This window comes from Dinoponera quadriceps, unplaced genomic scaffold (assembly GCF_001313825.1).
Source record: "Dinoponera quadriceps isolate SergipeBrazil2010 unplaced genomic scaffold, ASM131382v1 scaffold533, whole genome shotgun sequence".
In the NCBI taxonomy this organism is placed as follows: Eukaryota; Metazoa; Arthropoda; class Insecta; order Hymenoptera; family Formicidae; genus Dinoponera; species Dinoponera quadriceps.
In genome coordinates, this window is record NW_014554780.1 from 1,456,024 (window position 1) to 1,470,491 (window position 14,468).

Sequence of the window (14,468 nt, forward strand, 5' to 3'; positions counted from 1 at the left end):
GAGTGTCCCGGTTTATCGTGCGAACTTAATTTTCTAATGAATCCGCTTTATCTCCCCCTTGCTTGCTCCATACTCACCTCCGTGACGGTATTATTCGCATGTAACCATCGGCAGTTAACTTTGGGTGCATACCTCAAATTTAATACCCGCTCGGCTGTTTGCTCTGTTCGTTGTTACGACATCGATCGCCGATCGGCTACGCTCGTCGCAAGAATAGCCTTTGCAACGCAACCACCACCGGTGATTTTATCGAACGTAATAACGCAATTTACCTGTGCCCGTATTAATCGGCGATACAGGGCCGTCGTGATTGGGTGGAAATAGTTTCGTTAGCTCGCGGAAAATCCTCGCGCGTGTGTTTGCCGTGTATCGCTTTTAGATCGAGCCGGGCTACATCCTCGTCATCTATCTCCGGAATTTTCATCGCTCATCGGTTACTGAATATCGATATGCGTGAGGCCGCAATGCCTGTCTGTTAAATATTGAAAACGCGTAGTACGGCGAAAATGTATTTTACCTAAGACGGTGATTAATTTTACGATAAATTCTCCCCACTCGTCGAGTACGCGATAGAAATAGCTTCGTCTCATTTTATCGTACAATTAATTCGCTATCTTAAGTCACCTCACATGCGCGTGAAAAATATCGCACCGTAACGTTATCAATGAGCGAATAACACGGTGATTGTTATTCTGACGCCGTTATCTTCGCGGCTACGCGAATGAATTCATTTTAATTTACATCACGCGTATGTCGCAAATACGATCAAATGTTTAATTGGGACCGATAATAGAGATCAAATGTCACGTGCTGTTTGAACGACGCGAAATAAGTGAATAATTTGCCGATAAATAGGGCGATATTATCCATTAATAATAATGCAATTCGGGCTAGCCGGTAACAACTGTCCGCGCGCAAATAGATTCGTACGTGACACAGCCTGATCGCACCCGACGAATGGCAAACCCATCATTTCCGCTACCGACGAATAACAATCGCGTCATAGAGGCCGCTTACAATTATAACAAGTGCACTAATTACGAACCGGCCATTTAATGTACATGCAATTTTAATTACATTCTAATGAGAGGATCGTTCTCTTCCAAAATGGACGCGACGCGGTGGCCTCGAATCACTTCTCGCACGAGTATCAACGCAATGTCTCTCTGCTGAAAGCTGTTGAAAAACTAGGCGCGCTCCAATTCTGCTTTTGCAATCGAGACGAATAAGGGGCCGCATTTTCAAGAATGCGTATAATTACGCGATACCGACCGTGAAAAGAAGGAAGACGCGTAGACCGCGGCGACGAATCGAAAGTTTGACCTTCCCCGAGCGCCCCCACTTTGTCGGAACAAAAATCCTCTCACGACGATCGGGACAGAACCGGTTGGCCTTCTACCGTAAAAGTGCGCTCACGAATGAGGAATCCCGCGGACTTTTTTCCCCAGCGCGGTCAAACTAAATGATGACGGACTAATTCGGGAGGGATAAGCGATTTCACCGCTCGTCTAATTATTCCCAGCCACGGTCGCGTACGTGACTCCTTTCCATATCAACGCGACGATTTCGACGAGAATAGGAACAGAGGCGCAAAAATCCATCGCACGGCAGCAAGTTTGTGTCGCGGAACCCATGGATGATTCGACATGACTCGTCCGTTATTAATTAATTTTAATATCGAGCAAAAATTGACACATAGGCGGCGATCCGTATAATGCACGTATTTTCTAGATAAAAGAACGGAGATGTATCGATTGATGGACGAACAAAATGCGCTACATGATTTAGCGGATTTCAGTATCGAATTACGAAATCTACTTTTTGCGGAGAACCGTATTGCAACGCGATAACATTTTCAATGCCGAATTTGGATTTCCCGAATATCAGATAGAATATCAGATCAAATGAGAGAAAGCAGATATTTATCTGCTTTCTCTCATTTTGCACTTGTTTTTCAGTAACCTAAAGAATTTGAATTTTCACACGGTTCGCAATTATTCCCGCTCGGCACGGCAAGTCGATCCGATAGAATGATAGGCGGCGGCGAAGTGATAATTTAAATCTTTCATATCATGAGACACGCACGTTTAATTGCGTTGTTAATTGACCGTTTTAATTTCTTAAAGTGTCTTTCCATAATATAATCACCTCCGCATTTTATATTTCGCGGCTACGAGGATAAAAAAAGTTGTGTGTCGTAATATGTGAAGCTGTTAAATGCACCTTACACCGCTGTAATTTCACGACACGGCTGTTACAAAAACTGCTGCTACGTTTGCGGCTTTCTTTCAGGAATGTTATTTATGCACTCGCGCGAAGTGCTTGTTAAAGTTTTACGCTTCTGGACAAATGCGGAGAGTAAACTCGCATGATGATGTTTATGCCGAATTTCAAATTTATCTCTCATATGCATCACATTTTACGCTCACATTCAAAGGTTGTTCGACACAGAGAAGAGAGAGGAGGATTATCGGTTTTAAAACAAAATTATAATGCGTATCATGACGCTTGCTCGCAAAGAGCTAATAGCCCCTCCCTTTTAACGCGATATTTAATACCGCTTCGATGGGTGTAACCCAATTACCCACTATTTCTCGGAATCACCTCAAAACCATTAATTCGATATTTAGTTTGTATATTTAATGCACTTTTGCAGCCCCCCTATCGCGCTCGTAATTCGATACACGGATTGAAATTGACTCGACAAAGCGCGGCAAAATTTTGTAAATTGATTCGGTTCACTATAATTCCCATGGCGACCGTAGCGATGGAATTGGCCGCCTCGATTGCGAAATAACACGTCAAAGCGATTTACCCGCTTTTGCTCTATTTAGATTGATTTCTTTATTTGTGTATCGGCGCGACTTTGTAGCACTCGCGCGACGACGTTTCTGATGAGGCCGCGCAAACATTTCTCGAGACGCGATCCCGGACCGAGATTTTGCTGTCACTCCCATACGCTTAACCCATTTATCGGGCGCACTATATCTCGCGCGACGGAATTAAATTTACTCGTAGCAAATGTGATGGAGGACGGTTATGCTAATACCGTTGAATTCAGTCGCTCCTGCTGGCGTCGCAAATACGCGGCCGGAAAATAGAAAACAGGAAGAAATTTTGGCCCGCAATTTTTGACCTTAACGAAAAATCGAATTTCTCATCTGTCGGGCCCCTCCGTCGTTAAGTAACTCGGGATAACGAGAAAAAAAAATGGATTCATTCACGATTCTCGCGCGCACGTGGAATGCCCTCGAAAAATTAAATCCAGGGAGAGATTTTGGGTAAAGTGTTTTAATGAAAATGTAATTTGCGAATCTCTGCTGTTAAATAACCCGGTAATGAAGCTAAAAATAATGAAAAGGATGCTTCTGTTTGGCGCAGAATTCGAGTGGCACGAAAACACGCTCCAAAATGTCTTTCGAGGGAAACAATTTAGATATCGCTTTAATAAATATTTAAGAAACTCCGATCTATTCCGAGGTATTTCCTGCGACATGACTCGATGATGAAACTTGAGGTAATGATAAATGTCCTCGTGTGGAAATTCCGCGCTTAAGAGGCGGATTTTCCTCGGAAAACGATGCAAATACGCTCGAAAAACACCCCGGGTGGAGCCTTGTAGCGAAAATGACTTTAATGAATTCCCAGTTTAAGAACTTTATCTGTCTTTAAGCCGGCGTTGTCAAATAATTCAGCAACGAAGCTTGAGATAATTAAAAATGCCGTTGTATGCAAAAGAGGAATTAAAGTTTACACAGGGATTTTACAGGTAAGACGCAGATTTCGCGCGACAACAGACATCTCTTCCCGCACTATCATTCTAGTTTGTAACCGCATTATGCGGATGGCTGCCTTTAAATCAAAACTTCGGTGCTCTGTTACGTACATCCTGCACATTTCTGCCTTGTCACGTAATCAACAAGATGTTAAATTTAGATAAGCAGAAGGTAAATTTCGAGGTAATCAAGCGAAGTTTAACGAGTGTGCCCACCTTCAGCGCGTCCCTCACGTTTAATCGGGAATTTTTATTAAACACAATCGCGCCAACGGAGGTCTCAAAAGTGGGATAAAGTTCGGCCGCAAAAAGTGAAATCGACGTTTAACTGACAGTGAATAAGGTGCTTAATAATACAGCACCGCGAAACTGATATGTAATTAATCGTTAACAAGCCAATGATTCGATAAGGTATCTCATATTACCGCATCGGCGGATGCCAAGTTGAAGACCGTTCTGGTCATCCCGCTGACAAACTCCGTAAACGCTCGAGCACAAACGCGACCGTACACTGCTGTGATCCTACGGAGACGCCGGCGAGAGATTGACAATTCGACTTCTCAACTGCATTTGAATACACATCCGCGTTCCTGACGCCAAATCCCCGCCCATCCCGGCGATCGAAGAGGAGTCACAAACGAATCACCGATTAACGGGGTCCCCTCTAACCAGCCCGTACGCGCATTTTTCTCCAACCGACACACAGATTTCCCCACCGTCGTTGTCGTTCGGAATGATACACCTGAGAGACCTGAGCTCCTACCGGCGAGAAAGTGAGAAAGAGCAGAAAACAAAACCGATCAATCGGCCGGAATCGCACGCACACACACACACACACCGATCGTAAGCGACAACGGAGCGGCGACCAGCAACCTTCGACGGTCGACGGCGCACTGGAGCAACCATCCGCTTCGGTCTACTTTACCGACGCAGGCGTCCTTGAGCGGGTGGGCAGGCGCTCTTGCTAACCGGGAAGAAGGAGCAGAAGGGAGAACGGGACAGCACATCGGTTGTGTAGATACCTGTTGAATGCCAGAGGTGGGGAGGAAGCGTCGTCGCCGGCGAAAGGATTCTCGAAACGAACGGTCGATCGGATCTTCGAAAACCCGACCCGGCTCTCTGCCTGCCGTTGAATCGTGATTTACCCGCGAGCCTCTCTCTATCCGTGTTTGCGCGATGAAGAACCCAGGGATTTTCATGGGAAACCGTATCGGATACGGAATATCAAGCTGACGTCGGTATTTGCATTGTAAAACCCGTTATCTCGAGCGAGCAATCAAATCTATAAACTATCCGCTGTGTGTAATGTTGCTGCGGCGATCACACGTGGATTAAAATATCTACAGATCCGGAAAACGTTTGCGCACACTCATCCAGAAGTGAAAGTGAAGTCTCTCTCTCTCTCTCTCTCAATTGCAAATTTCATCGACCGCGCCGTCGATTCAACTTCACGATTTTGCACGAACCCATCGCGCGGGAAGTTCCACATAAATTGGAGCAATTTTTACGAGCCTCACTCCGCTCCTCATGTGGCACGAATGTTCAAGGAGGGACGCGGAAATCGTTAAGAGCCTCGAAATTACCGACCGACGAGGGTAAAAAGTTACGAGCCGGATTGAGAATCGTGAGCACCCGCGGTTCCCCCATGAGAATATAACTAGAGTTCCCGGAACACAGAATCTGGCTGTCCGTATTGGCTGAATCAATCTTTATAATTAAGTGACGGAACCAATAAGTAGTTCAACGGAAGTTTAATTTAAACGGAAGTAACATAAATGACAGAATAATTATAATCGTTTAATAGTCATAAAAGTAATGTCATTTTATTAATATGCTTATAAACATAATTAACTAAAATTATATAGAATTAAATAAAAAATCATTTAACTGTAAAATGCCACCGTTTTGCTTCTATAAATTACTTCCTTTAATCGACTTTGATTATTTTCACTTCTGCCTATTTATATTTTTATTCTAATTATTTCCAATCACATAGTTAGTCAACTACTTTCTAATCCGTTCTATTGTGAGCGTGAAATAAAAGTGTGCGATTTCCCAATATCAACAGTCCAATATCCAGAACTGGAATATATTAAGACGTCTTAAAGATGTTTTAAAGATGTCTTAGATCCCGAACATTGTGCTATCTGAGTTATTAATTTAATATTGCAAGAAAGTTTTACTTACCATAAAGATTAATTCTTTAATGAAAACAACAGGACTCGAGATGTAACGAGTGACTGAAAGAGAATCGGGGGGGACGCGAGAGAGGGATTCGTGTTCCGGCAAGAAATCAAATTACTCCGCGCCGGCTATGGGAATCACGGGCTTTTCCATTTGTGAGTAATCGAAGCCGTCGCGGATACGTCGTCGTCGGGGGATCGGAGCATTACGAGTCCGGATTCGTGACGCTAATCCCGATGTAACCTCATCACGCGGTTGTTACACGAGACGCGCGATCCCGGGGAGCACGATGACCGCATTTCCGTATTATCGCATGCCCCAAATGAGTTTCGGGTTCGGAAAGGAAGGACCGTTTCGTCCTCGACGCGATGGACGCGCCTTCCTACGACCGTGGCTTTGTTGAGACGAAAAAGGCTCTCATTGTGCTGACACGTCGGGTTATTTCTATTGCCGGCGACACTCGCGGTAACCGCCGGGAGAGCAAAGGAACCGTCGCAGATAAAAGGAATAATAAGAGACGCAGACTGAAATTATCGGCGTAAGCTCCGTAAACTCCAAATGTATCTTGGAGTACCGTGTGTCGTCGCATTACGACGATCAGATTCACATTTCTACTTTCTTTCAGGAGGGAAATTATATTTTTACACTAAAACCACCACCGTACTTAAGTAATATTTACGTGACCACCGGTAAAATAACAATCTTTCGACTCATAATTTCCTCGGCTTTTCCGAGAGAACAGAAGCTTACAGTCCATATAAAGATAACCGGCATTACCCGCTGCTGGCCAGTATTATCCTGTGCGTTCTCCCAAACTTAAATATAATAATATTACTTGACAAAAATATGATTTGATTTAAGAAAAAAACTGCTAATTATATCTACTTGATTCTAGCTTGATTCTTCTTTTTGTATAAAAATCCTTATTTCCATGACAATATCAGACGAATCTTATATTTCTCCTATGCTATATGATAATCCCTCTCTTTTTACCTGCGCTATTTGTGTAAATACGAGTAACAGCGAATTCTGCGATAATAGGAAATAAGTAAGCTCATGGGTTAGGATCGAGGATATAGCGCGTCGTCTGGAGCGCGACGATAAAATTACCGCACGTTCCCGTCTCGAGATGGCTGCGGAATTATACGGCGAGATCGGCGGAAGTGCAAAGTAAGGACGATCGCAGGCAGCTCCGTTGAAATTTTCAAAATTACGCCCTACGTCGACCACTTACCTAACGCGCGACGTCTGTAATAGTTGTAGTAATGGAGGCGCGGAGGCATTAATTTTATAGGAGCCAGTATTGTTAACCGGCGATTTGCACAGCTGAGTACATTCATTATCCTACTCACCGGTCTGAATATTTAACCGAATCGCACAGTAGAACCGGCGCTGTTCTTTTAAAGATTATTATCGCAAATCGAATTATAATTATTGAGCCGTTTACCGTAGAAATTCTCCGTGATTTATGATCACGCGTCACTTGCTTTTTCATTAGGGATCTCCCTGAGTACATATTACATCCATTCGTTATTACTTCTTGAATTTACTTACATCACATTACTTTCCTGAATTTGTCGCACGAACGGTTTCGTGCGCGATGGTAATGGTTGATAGCGCGATTATAATTGATGTGAAATAGTCGACAAGTCGGATGAATTATCGGCAATTGCGTTGTTAGCAGGAAAATAGAACGCAAAAAGAATGAAAAAAAAAAACGACAAGAAGCAAAATAGGAAACGATATTTCTTTTGTATGGAATAGAATTTAACGGTAACCTCTTGGATAAACTCGGGAATAGCCAATTCCGTCCGCAAAGGAGATTTTGCGAAGGCAAGGATATTCAAGAGATCGCGAGAGATCTTAAATCTGTGATAAAAATGTCATTTCACGAATATCGTCGATATTTCAGACGTTCGCAGCCTCGCGGCCGAGACGTTATGAAAGCTGTAATCAGGATGAATATAATCCGTTTAGTCTCCACGTCTCAGAGAGAACGGTTCTATTGTAAGTAAATGGGTTGACTATTTCGATTTCCGGCGGCGTGCGGTCGCGAGTAGAAATAAACAGCTTACGTGCGTCCGATATAATTTCGCGATACGCGCGGGTCTCGAAAAAAAAGACGGAAATCGAAAATAAGAGTATAACGCGGCTACGTCCGATAAAACGTTTCCGTGAATAACCGAGCGCGCACGCGTACGCGCGCTAAATCTCTCGGAATGCCGCAGTTTTATGGTAAAATAAACTAGTTCCAACTTGTACACTTTGTCTTAAAAGCTCTGTAAAAATTTTAGGAAGTTACATTATGTACGGAACATTTCAGACGTAGCCGAGCCGAATTACCCTTTGCATAAGCTTCTCTCGCGCCAAATTTTGCTTTTCTTTTTTTAATTTATAGAGAATGATATTTTTTAAATTTCATAAGCGCAACCGTCAGGAGTTATAATACGAACGCACGTTTAATTACAGATTTTTCGATCAATTTGAAGAGGATCGTTTCTTAGAGAAAGCTAATGCGTGTAAAGTATTCTTGCGGAAACAGCTTCTCGCACTCTCATACAGTCTCATATTAATGAATGCATTTCAAAGGGTTAATTTGCATGCACCAATAGTCAATTACCATAGACATAAGCCGAGAGCGAATAATTGCCGCCAACGTGCAATAGTATTATAATACATTTAGTGGCGTTAATACCACAAAAAATAGCAAGTCTATACATATTGATAAAGCTCTTATGCAAATTTCACAAAAAACCAGCTATCTGCAGACGCTTTCGTATATTCCAGCGAAGTTTTCGCCTCGCGTGCACTTTATCGACGGTGCAACAAATAAAAATTAGTTCCAGCCGCTTACCTCTGAATAATAAAATTTCGTTCATCGTCATTTCGTTCAATTCATACGAACATCAAAGGTACCGCGATAATTTCATAAAACGGCAAATTTATCAGATATTCACTACACGAAGCATACAATTTTGAAAAGGAGCATATTGCAGCCCGTGTGTAAATTTAATGATCACGAAAAAGCCGAGCTACGCAATTCCACTCGCTATATATGACACTTGAAGACGAAACGTCGGACTAACGGACTCCCATGTTAATCGTTTCAAGATGAACCGCTGTAAAGCTTTCTGTTCTCATATCTTAACATTTCCCTAACTAGTTTCACTTTCGATTATAAAGGAGACGATAATTATCTCTCGGACATACGCATAATTCAAACTCGCCTAAAATCACGGAAGGACTTTCGCGCTGATTTGACGCCACGCCACTTATCTATTTTCCAGCAAATCTACGGCAACTTTTAGACGCGTTCTGTTTCTCGAATAGACCGCATGTGGAAAATGAGGCGTAATAACGGCGCGAATTTCGGCACGTTAAAACGCGCCGGGAAGAGTCAATAAACGACGGGCGAGGGTAAAAGTGCCGTAAGGCGTCGGCGAGGATACGTCAAAAGGTTTTCGCGCGCAAGTCGGGCGGTAAATGAGCTAAACGGCCCCGGGGCAAAGGCTGGCGTCAAAGGGGAATTCAGCAACCGCGCTAGGTGAAATTCTTGACTCTGCCCTCAGGACAGTGAATTACCACCTAGCACGCCACCTAGATTGCTATTCGCACGAACTGACGTCCCTTGCTATACGGGGAGGACATTGTCGCGACAAGAGAGTGCTCTTCTCACCCCGGAGATACCTTGTTCGCCCTTATTAACGTTTTCGGCCATTCGATGTGCGCGCGCGTTCCCCGACGAATCTGTGACGTTCGCACGAATGTGAAGAACGCCGGACGAACATTTCGTCGTAAAGATCACAAATCTCTTTCAAACGTGAAATGAATCTAGGGAAGGAAAATTTCGAATTTAGTTCGAATAAAACTGAAGACATATGTTTTTGTTGTTCTCATTAACAAACGCTGAAATATCCGAGTGAGAGATTGAAGAGAAACTTAACATCGAAACTCAAAAACTACATACGACGGGGCGCAAAATATATATGGGCTTTTGAATCGACATTGACCTATGCTATAAACATTTACAATGTTTCTATTGTCTTTTTTATAAACAATTTTGAATAGGAGAGACCAGAGACAAAAGTAACGCGGGATGAATGTAACGCACGCTATTACTAAAAACCTGTCATTCCTGTACGTCCATTGCTATATGAACGTCTTTTGAACGTGAAAAATATAAGTTGGGATGAAAGTAACAAACTGTTACTTTTGTCCCGAAATTAATCATTGTTATTGATATTGATTTCCACTCATTTATAGCAATGCCCAAAATGTATGAATTGATAGAGGAAGAATTTCATAGAAGAAAAGTTTTTCTTTGCGGAATGCGATTAAATTTTACAACTTGTATTATCCGCAATAAAAGAATAGTTGATATTTTTCTCATAATGATAAAATTCCTGAAAATTATTATCCACCGATAACAACAATCAATCGTTAATTTCTGCGTGTGACCCTTGCAACTCGGCAATTCGCTTTATCGGAATGCAGAGCTTTAAAACGTTGTTTTCGAACGCGCGTGGTTTCGACTAAACATTTTGCACGGATGCTAAAGTCCTTCCGGTGAATTCGGACGCTCTTCCGGGTTTTTATTCAAAAATAATTGAATGTCATCTCCTGCAATATTTCCCTATCGTGGGCTCGCGTACGAATGGGTTTGGCATCAGGAATGTTTGATGGAATAAACATATCCGCGCGAGAATATAAAATTAAAAAGGCATCTTGATCAAGTGACCACTTGTCGTCGTTGGAGTTCTAAGTATTGTCGAGTGCAACGTCATCGTTCCCGACCGTAAATACTACATATTGTTGGAAAAAATCGCAGAAGTGGGGAATGTGACATACGCATCGCGATTAAATCCGTGATTTTGCGAAAATTGTGAGAAATTAATATGTTTTACGCGTTAAAAAAGGCCGCATAAATAAACACCCTGAATGAAACATTTCTGTTGCATCGGTGTCGTACATATTATAGATCGTTTATGGGATCAATTTTAGTTTTACGGTCGCTTTAATTCCACCAATAATGAACCAATACATTTAATTTACTATTCCTTTTTTTTTCTCCGACAAAAACTTTGTCGTTGCGCTTTTCATCCGGCCTGTACGATATTATATGTGCTTTAACAATCGAGGTAAACGTACAAAGCTCAAAATATTATGATGGTAATAAATTACACACCGCGACCGCGCAAATATAAGATCAAAAAGAGAACTAAAAAATCGAGGCGGTCCGTTGATACGGTTTCATTAACCGCTTTGATTCGCTGAGTATACCGCCCGCGGTACCCTCCTCGTGAGCTCACATTTCAATGAAATTCTGACAGCAGCATCGATATCACCAATTTTCTGTGCGCGCGAAATTTCATATTGACGCGATAACAATCCGGCTGAATTCTCGATCTTAGTTTCTCTCCAAATTGTCAATATACAATCCGGCGAATGTAACCGCATGAAACAAAGCGCGGTCGATTAAATCTGCCAAGCACTGTGATAGATAGCCGAAACCACCGTGTTTTTGCGAAAGAGCAACGTACCGGCGAGGAGACTTTAGACGAATTTAGACAAAATAACGTTTTAGTGGCATTCACGGATACCGTCGAAGATTTATTTTGCGCAGGAACATATAAATTTTCTGTTATCTGACGACCAGACGAAAACTTGGTTGTAGGAACAAAATGATTCTCTACTCTCTTAAGTTGAATCAATGAAAATGTCACTAATTGGAAAATCAGTATAATTGATCTTATTGATTTACAGTGCTATACTTATAACTCTAGTGGCTATTGACTGCTTTTCAGTGATAATATACACTGATTACACTTCAGAGAGCCAATTATTCTCAATCGGGTTTTAATGCGGCCGAATGTTCAGGCGAACTGTGCCGGTCGCCGTAACAAAGATATCGCACTTCGTTCGAGTTTTCCATTCAGTTACACGAGTGGAAACTTTTTTTTGTGTACTTCGAAGAAAACACCAGTCGCATCTTTCGCACGTGAAAAAAATGTAGCACCGACTTTCCGTCGGAATCGGATAACAATTTGGCTGTTAATTTAACATTGCGCGTTTTCCCATAAAATCCACATAGTATTTTATAAAATATGCATAAATATTTTCCACGTGAACTCTCGTTACGTCATTTTCTCGTAGCCGTGTAAAAATATTCGAGACAAAAGAAGAGAGTAGGGATCGTGCGGTGAAACAGAAACGCCGGCTCGGTATTCCGCAATAATGGGTAAGGGCAAGGGAGAGAAGGAGAGACAATGCCCAGTTTCTTCCACGCGGCTTTCATTGGCTCCATCGCATCGTTACTTCCACTCGCTCTACTCGCTTCTCGTCACTTCCAACTCGATCGTTTACCACGGTCTCGCGGCCACTGGCGCGATAAGGGTATCGATTCGCGCTTCCGTTATTAAGATGTGCATTGCCAGGCCGGTTAACCGCTGGAAAATCGCGCCCCTGTTTCTAAAAGCTGACGCGCCGCAGCCAAGACGACATGCATTTTCTACGCGAGTTATTGTTGAGCACGGACATTATTTATCCCGTGTTTTCATGGACTATCCAAACTCTCACTCGGTAGCCCGAGTGCTGGGAAAGATTCGATAAAAGGCGGGAATACGAGAGCGAGCTTTAACGAAAAATGTGACGCTTTTTATTTCCGAAGGCCGCGTAATTTCCAGCCTGTTGCAATTTGCAGCAATCGATTGGGCGATAACAAAACGCAAAAATTGGTTTAATAAACCGGCGCAACGGCCGCGACACTTTTAACAACGTCGCTTTGAGAAATCACCGTCGTAAAAAGCGAGAGCGCGCCTCCGCCGTGAAACGCCAACTCGTAATCCTGCGTTCCATATAAGACACGAGATTTCGAATCAAATTAACCGGTCGGTCGCTCAACCCTCGCGAGCCCAAACCCGCCCAGCTATTATTTTTTAACGCTCAATTTATGTAACTGCGCTGTAAACCTTAACAAGAACGCCCGGTTATTAAAAGGGCAAAACGACGGTGGCGGATGGAGGAAAAGGCCCTACCGAAACGATAACCGGCCGGAGAGCATGGCGTGCTCTTCTCGTCGTCGCGTTTGCGAACTTGGTGCACTCGAGACAAACGCTGCGAGCTGCTAATATGGATTAGAAGACTATGATAAAAGTTTTCGCAAGTTTCCATGCTCCCCGGGGACTTGGTTCACGAAGAACCTTCTAAACATAGGTTTAACCGCCTTCGATTTAAAAGCCGCGTAAAAATTTAAAATAAAAGAGGCTTACTCGATGCGCCACTAAAAATATAGCATTTTGTGAACGAATCTCTTTAAAATGTTTCGTATATTTCTTCAATCCTAGTGTAAAACGGAAACAAATCTTTGGGAAAACGTTGGCCAAACAGAGGATCTGTTTATGTTCTCACTTAGAATCGCATGTTTGAAATATTATACTTCTAATCAGAATCTGCGTAGATTTCCCAACTAGAATCCATCATTATTTTAGGAAATCGAACCCCAATTAGATCTTAAAAAATATTCTATGCGGAAAGATATTTACATAACTACAATTATATTTTACAATAACTACATTTATATTTTATTTAAAATATTCGGTTGAAGGAGGAGATATATTTAAAATATTCAGGAAAACTCGGTATTATACTGGAAAATAAATTTAGTTCGATCTATATGGACAATCAAGCGCGTTTTGATTGAAGGAAATAAAATTTCTAGTTTTCATGAAACAAATTTGGTCCTTATAACTAGAAATTCAATTTCCTTTCGACCAAAACGCGTTTGGTTGATTCAATCAAATTTTTCAGTACACACTCAATATATGTACAACGTGCTTCAATTTTCGACCAATTTTTAAAAGCAGTCACAGAGCTGCGCACACTAATTTATTTATGGCAACCGGGTTAAAATGGCAAAACCCATCCTCACTGATACATTCTCATTAACGTATCTTCGATGGCGCATCAAGATTCAGCGATTTTACGCGATTCATTGGCGCGATACACGGCGAATAGTCTTCTACGACGTGTTCTTGTGCGGTTATATTTTAAGAGGAACATAAAATAGTAAGCCGCAATGAGATTCCGAAGCGAGTTCTCGTTATTGCCAGGCATTTCCACGTTCTCGAAATTGATTGAGCAATCGCGCCGCGGAACATCTGGCTTTCACGAGCGAAAGAATCTGGAAACAATGGAAGAGTGAGAAGGAGAAATTAGGACTACATTTATAGGGGTAAAAATTCACCTTTGTTAATGGGAAATAAAATCACACGGGGAGCTTCTAATTATTTGTTTATCCAGAGTAATTGGACACCCGGATCTAAAACCACACGGATCATCTTTAATAACTGGGTCACGACAAAAATAATGTAGCGCACCTCCCTTTGTATTTTATAACTAGGTGTATCCTTTATTTTCAAACGCGCAGCAGTCGGTGGAAAGAGGTCGTCTAACCCACGACACAAATTCGCAACTGAAAGCATCCACGGCATGCGAGTTCGCCAGGCGCGTG

General features: G+C 42.4%; 1 protein-coding gene across 6 annotated transcripts in view; it reads right to left on the minus strand.

Moving 5' to 3' along the window:
• Positions 1 to 14,468, minus strand: part of LOC106741812 (venom dipeptidyl peptidase 4) — a 274,378-nt gene that overhangs the window by 248,131 nt on the left and 11,779 nt on the right. For 2 of the 6 annotated variants that reach the window (XM_014614166.1, XM_014614167.1), the window contains exon 1: positions 4,201 to 4,654. The exons of 2 other annotated variants lie outside the window; for them this stretch is intronic. In XM_014614166.1, coding sequence (XP_014469652.1) covers positions 4,201 to 4,239 — 39 coding nt within the window. In that variant the 5' untranslated portion in view covers positions 4,240 to 4,654. Of the gene's footprint in view, positions 1 to 4,200; positions 4,655 to 14,468 lie in introns of those variants that run through there. 2 more of the 6 variants (XM_014614169.1, XM_014614170.1) reach the window with 2 other exon arrangements.